Raw genomic sequence first — 6,000 nt, 5'->3', positions numbered from 1 at the left:
CTTTCTTTCGACGTCATTGAGCAGATGGTGCTCTTTAGCGCCCCCTTGTGGCCAAATTAAAAAGTACAACAACATAAAACTATCATGGCCGCCGCCATGAGGCTCCTATCAAGGTTGACGGTGGTCACGGGTAAGTCTGTTCTTTGTGCAGGAAATAGACACATGCTTTCGTTTCCTTTGCTTCTGTGACAGTCGGTGAGTTTTCCGATCTTTATGAGCAGGATCAGTCGATATTGCGTTCTGAATTGTTCTCGTTTGTACTGTTTTTGTCCAGTCAGCGTTGCCTCCACATCTGTGCGAGATGGAGCTGACAACCAAAAAAAACAAAAAACGTGTAAACTTACCCACAATAAAGTTGATTCTGTTTGATAAATTTTGGTGCAATTATAATTCCTGTTTTCTTTCCCTATTTTCCCTGGGATTACAAGTCAGACTAAGAGCTGACAGATGACACTGCAGGCTTAAATAAACACTGTGACTCAGCATATCATGTCCACTGAACATGTGGCCGGTGGATCATGCATTTCAACCCTTTTCTTTTTTTCCGACCCAATGTCTCTCTGCATGAGATGATCTTGAAGATTTAATGTTTGCCTCACCTGGAAGTCAATTTGAAATACATCGATCCAAGAGTTAAATCCTCTGAATAATGGAAACAGGTCCATGTGTAAAAACTAAAGCAAAAAACACAAATCAAGGATAAAAAGGAGTCACATAACAAGAATATACCTCAGAGACACTCCCTGTAAAAAGAGTGATAAGTAGAAAATGTGAATTAAAGAGTCACAACTGGAAAAAAACAAAAAAAAAGGCCATGGTTTGGTGCAGGTTGGGCTTCGGCATCTTTACCAGCAATGGCTTTTTCAACTCATGCTCCTGTGGTTTCACTCAGGTGGCGGCAGCGGCATCGGACGGGCCGTATGCCAGCGTTTGGCCTCCGAGGGCGCCGCTGTGGTGGTTGCCGACATCAACGAGGAGTCAGCCAATGAGACCCTGAGGAACCTCGACAGGGACCCGAGAGGTCGGGGACACATGGTGGCCGCTGTGGACGTTTCCTCCAAAGAGAGCGTCAAAAAGTTGATTGCTGACATACAGGTGTGTTACGGGTGCGAAGAAGAAAAATGGGAACAAACGATCGCGCGCTCATATTCCGAGATGCTTATCGTCCCCAGACACGTTACTTCCAGCCGCCGTCCGTGTGCGTGAATGCGGCAGGAATCACACAGGACGACTTCCTGCTCAACATGGAGGAGGATCACTTTGACAGAGTCCTCGGGGTCAACCTGAAGGTGACAGCTGATCTCGGGCCAGATCTCAGTTCATTGTTTAATCATGTCACGCCTGCATTGCTGCAATGAAAACTTCAAATCCGTCGCTCACATTGAGACAGGTTTTTATCCAGAAACTGTTGTGGTTGATGAAATTCTGCAGGGGAGGTAGCCTATCAAAAAGGACTCGGAGAGCGTTATTATGTGGCTGCTTTGTGTGGAACAGAAACATGAATCAACTCCTTTGCAAGAGTTAACACCCAATCAGGCGCCACCAGGTTGAATATTTATAATGGCTCTTGTTGGGCAATTTAATAGTAAAGATTAAAAATACCATATCGTAATGTCCGGACTGCAAGCTGCTACTTTTTTTGCACGCTGTGAACACTCCGGCTTAAAAAAGCGATGTGGCTAATTTGTGGATTTTTTTGGGGGGCTAACAAGCTTCATGTCGCCAAAACATTTTGCCTCATCACATCAGACCATTGAAATTACCGCGACATTCTGAGATCGTTCGATTCTGACACCGGAGACGAAGACCAAGAGAGCGATCAGCTGGAGGAGGACAGAAAATGGATGAAATAGAAAATGGATGGAGTTTTCCTTTATCATTAATCTTTTCCATCAGCCGTGTGACAGGCACTGTTTGAAAAAAGCATTTCCAGTACGTATTTGTAGATGTTATCGGTGCGTATTTTATTAAAAGTAAAAAAAATAATGTTTGTGTGTAACTATATCACATTACAACACCTGTGGCCTAAATATGTACACATGTATTTCAGTTATTTTTAGCAGGTGCGCTTAATGGTCAGAAAAATACAGAAAACACATTGGTACATTGTTAAAGTCTGTAATGATCCGTATCTTTGAACGCCTAAAATATAACCCCTGCTTCAAGGGAAGTGTTTCATTTGTCTCCCGTGCTGCTGCAGGGTTCCTTCCTGGTCACTCAGGCCGTGGCTCAGGCTCTGCAGGCCTGCGGAGCCGCCAAAGGATCCATCATTAACGTGGGCAGCATCGTGGGCAAGGCAAGACGCAAGACTCACCTGCCATCTTGTTATTTAGAAAAACAGTTTAAAAAAGACAAAAAAAAGTGAATAGGTCCTTCAAACACAGCTCTCTTGTGTTTTGGGAGTCCTTTGGTATCTTTTTTTAAGCATTTCCAAATACAATTTCTATTTTACTGCTCGGAATTATTCCACACATGTTCTGAAAGTTCTCATCTGACAGCTGATAGATCCCAGCCGTCGACTGCGATTTCCTTTTTCTTCAATGTCAGTAGGTCGGAAACATCGGTCAAGCAAATTATGCTGCCTCGAAAGCAGGAGTGGAGGGTTTAACCAGGACGGCGGCCAAAGAGCTCAGCAGGTTAAAGGCTGTGACCCCAATAACCCTCCTTTCCCCCAGAGGACCAGTCGGTTTTTGCTTTTAGATGAATGGTAACTTTTGTCTGTTTTCCCGCCTCCAGGTTTGGGATTCGGTGCAACTGCGTGCTGCCGGGTTTTATAACGACTCCGATGACGGATAAAGTGCCGGAGAAGGTCATAGACAAGGTACACACACGTCGGGGAGGGGCGCCATTCATTTCTATGAAAAGCTGCTCGGTGTCACATGAAGCCAAAACAAAGAGAACAGTAATAGGTTTCCATGCCGACATAAAATTATTTAAGTGTATCGAGCCTCACCCTCACCCTCTTGGTGTTATTGCAACATGTACGAGTGATATTTCCATCCCCCCTTTTTTTTTTTTGCTAAATGTTTGGCTTATTGTCATGGCGACAACTCATCAACATGGTGGCAGTTGCTAGTCAGCAACATAACACAAACGTGACTTGTGAAAACGGCTCGTGAGACATTTACTTTTGGCTGATATCTTTTTAATCCTGACGTTTTTCACAGCCTGTGGATTTGAAGGTTTTGCCCTTTGAGTTTCTTTACAGAAACCGACTCAACCTGAACAAGTTAATCATTTTCTTTTAGTTCAAGTCTGCACTTTAAAGATAGTGAGGTGAGGGTTCCCTTATGTTTTATAATCAATAGTCTGACATTTATGTTCCTCATGGCGGATCAGAAAACAACGGACAAGTCTGTTCACCAACATTCAGTTCTTCTGAAAAATGTGTGATCATCCAGGTTAAAGATGCAAGACTTGATCTGCGCCAGCTTTTAAAAACTTTCAATGTCCATATCTGCATGAGAGGAAGTGGAAATACTTGATTTATGAAGGAAACTAGTCGGTTATGCCTCAAGGGATGTTTTTATAAATTCAATTCCTCCCCAGGCTATTGTATTTAGTTTGGGTTTCCTCGGCTTTGGCCGATGGAGCTTTTGTTTTCGACACCGACCACTGGAGCAGCATCACTTTTTTCTGTACATTTTTCAGCTCCAGCCTCTGCCATTTAAATTACATGACTCTTGTATTATCATTAGAAAAGGCTATTTCAGGTTCACACCCTAAACCAAATGTCAAACACCTGGACAGTCAGTAATAATTGCAGCGTCTTTAAATTTCTATTTAATTGGAGTCCCATGATGCATTTAATCCTGCAACAAAAAACACTGAGCGTTTTGTTAAAGCTGAAACCAATTTCCTTATGTAGCCATGGACCAGGAGCGGTTTGGCTGTTATTCCATATGAAGCGACTGTAGAAATAAAAAAACCCGAGGGACCTCTGGAGTTGTGTGTTTGTGGAACTGGCAGGTCCAGGGACGCTTTCATTTTCGCCGGGTCTGTACGAAGCTGTCCGCCCTCTAGGATGTACCTGAGAAAGGCAATTTAGGGAACATGAAACGCACATTTCTCGGCCTTGACGTCGAGGCGGTTCTCCAGCGGGCGTCGCAGGACCGTTCGTACCTGCCGCCGGTGGTCCGAGAGAGACCGTCATCCAGATAGACAAACACGAAAATGTTCAGAAAGTCAAGTTCGAGACGTTCGACACATATTTACACATACGGATGGGAAAAATAATGAAACCCCTCAACCCGTATTTCCGGTGGTGAACTTTGCAAGCTGTACATATTTCGTTTTAAATATTTTCCCTTTTATTGACCAGATCTAACTCCATCATCTGCCGTTTGTTTGTCTCAGATGAAGTTGTTAATTCCTCTGGGGAGAATGGGTGAGCCTGCAGGTCAGTAAACAGAAATTGAATGTTATTTAATGGAATTAGATATATAGAATGACAGTGGCAGTTATTTCTACACAAGAATTGACTTTTTGAATGCGGACTTCAGTTTCCCGGTTGAGTCGGCTGCAGCCAACTGTTACTGTAAATCGTGAAATTTATTCAAAGTATCCTTCAATCTGTTGTTTCGCCGTTGTTTTTCTGTCGTCGTCCACCAGAGGTTGCTGAGGTGTGTGCCTTTCTGGCCTCGGATGATTCTCGATACATCACCGGAGCCTGCATTGAAGTGACCGGTGAGGAAAAGGAAACCAGCAGTCGACGCACATACTGTGTATTTTCATTGCAGCTCGAGGTTCAATCAGAGCTTCATTTTTGTCGTTTCTCTGTCAGGAGGACTTTTCATGGGCTGAACTGAGGTTCTGTGCAGACTTCATTGGAGCTCTTTTTGGTCATGTTTTATATCGATGGTCTTTATAAATCTGTAAAACACCGCTGTTTGTAATGTCTCTCCATATGTTCAATTTTAAAACCCTTCCTGGTCCAAACAAATTGTTTGGTGAATTAATCCTAATTTTAAGATATATTCCTGGCTCGTTTTTCAGTAAATGGATGGATGGATGGATGATGCAAAGCTCTTGCCAGGATCCCAAGAGTTGACCAGCTGTTTTTAACCAGAAAGAAAACCTTGAATCGTCCAGCACTCATTTGCAGGAGAAGAATGCCCTGTCTTGGAATTGGACCAAACCCGCACAGACTATCTGATAATCATAAGTATTATTAATATCTGAAATTCACAATAAAATCTCACAAGGAAGAAATAGCAACAGCGCCACCTTGTGGCCATTCTGAAGAATGCACGCACCCCAGCGACGTTTGGAAGAAATATTTTATAAGAAATATGAATATAAGAGTAGACCAGCTGTTTTTAACCAGAAAGAAAACTTTGAATCGTCCAGTTTGCAGGAGAAGACGTGCTGCTGCAAAGATGGAAGAATGATGATTGATGATGATGATTTCCACTTCTCAGTCACATGCCGGCCGTCCAGTTGTCCCTTCCGAACACATTCTGTCAACTCAAAAACAAAGAAATAATGAAGGTTACCAGTGTTTGGATCTGTTGCATCCACACACAGAGACACACAAGTGTGTCCGCTATCCATTCCTGTCTTGTAAGTTATGAACGCCTTTAGGTTTCTTTTTAAAGTGTCATTAAACACGGAAAATGAAAGTAAGATGAATAATAGACTCCCACCGCCAGGGGGCGCTCTAGATATTTTTGCTTCACATTTATACATTTAGATTCCCTGGACGGAATACGCGAAGCTTCCGCTAATAACTTCCGGTTTAGCCCTTGACCGCTTCATCCGAGATACATCGAGTGGTTCTACATCTTTTAAACTGTAGAGATGTCACAGATCGAGGTCAATCAAGTCGGAATCACTCCATGAGTCATTCTTAGGCTTTCTAAATCAATAAAATGATCCCTTGTGTTGATGTCTAGCCTTTCTGAACACATTTTGAGGTAAGTTTTGGGCAAATTGCGTCACGCTAGCGCCGCCATATTGCCACCTTTAAACCCGAGGAATCTCACAACACGAGGTTGAAGT

At 43.1% G+C, this 6,000-nt stretch overlaps 1 protein-coding gene across 2 annotated transcripts; it reads left to right on the top strand.

Annotated features, from left to right (window-relative positions):
• Positions 1-5,206, top strand: hsd17b8 (hydroxysteroid (17-beta) dehydrogenase 8). 2 transcript variants are annotated; one of them, XM_086171570.1, is made up of 9 exons: positions 1-130; positions 893-1,095; positions 1,173-1,289; positions 2,201-2,296; positions 2,551-2,636; positions 2,737-2,821; positions 4,357-4,399; positions 4,612-4,686; positions 4,784-5,206. In XM_086171570.1, the coding sequence occupies exons 1-9, from the start codon at positions 85-87 to the stop codon at positions 4,801-4,803; spliced, it is 771 nt and encodes a 256-aa protein (XP_086027696.1). In that variant the 5' UTR covers positions 1-84; the 3' UTR covers positions 4,804-5,206. The 2 variants fall into 2 exon arrangements, 1 of the variants encoding a protein (XP_086027696.1); XR_015108037.1 differs by lacking the exon at positions 4,784-5,206 and having other exon boundaries at positions 4,322-4,399; positions 4,612-4,671.
• Positions 5,207-6,000: the final 794 nt, after the last annotated feature.

Source organism: Fistularia commersonii, chromosome 24, assembly GCF_037954325.1.
Source record: "Fistularia commersonii isolate RoL2024-O1a breed Wild chromosome 24, RoL_Fcom_v1.0, whole genome shotgun sequence".
NCBI lineage: Eukaryota > Metazoa > Chordata > Actinopteri > Syngnathiformes > Fistulariidae > Fistularia > Fistularia commersonii.
Note: the sequence above shows the minus strand (reverse complement) of the source record. Positions and strands in the feature narration are given on the sequence as shown.

Excerpts from the sequence above, each read along its gene's own strand:
- hsd17b8 (XM_086171570.1), top strand. The coding sequence starts at position 85 with ATGGCCGCCGCCATGAGGCTCCTATCAAGGTTGACGGTGGTCACGG. Across the intron at positions 4,400-4,611 it reads GAGAATGGGTGAGCCTGCAG|AGGTTGCTGAGGTGTGTGCC; the intron begins GTCAGTAAACAG and ends GTCGTCCACCAG. Across the intron at positions 4,687-4,783 it reads AGCCTGCATTGAAGTGACCG|GAGGACTTTTCATGGGCTGA; the intron begins GTGAGGAAAAGG and ends TTTCTCTGTCAG.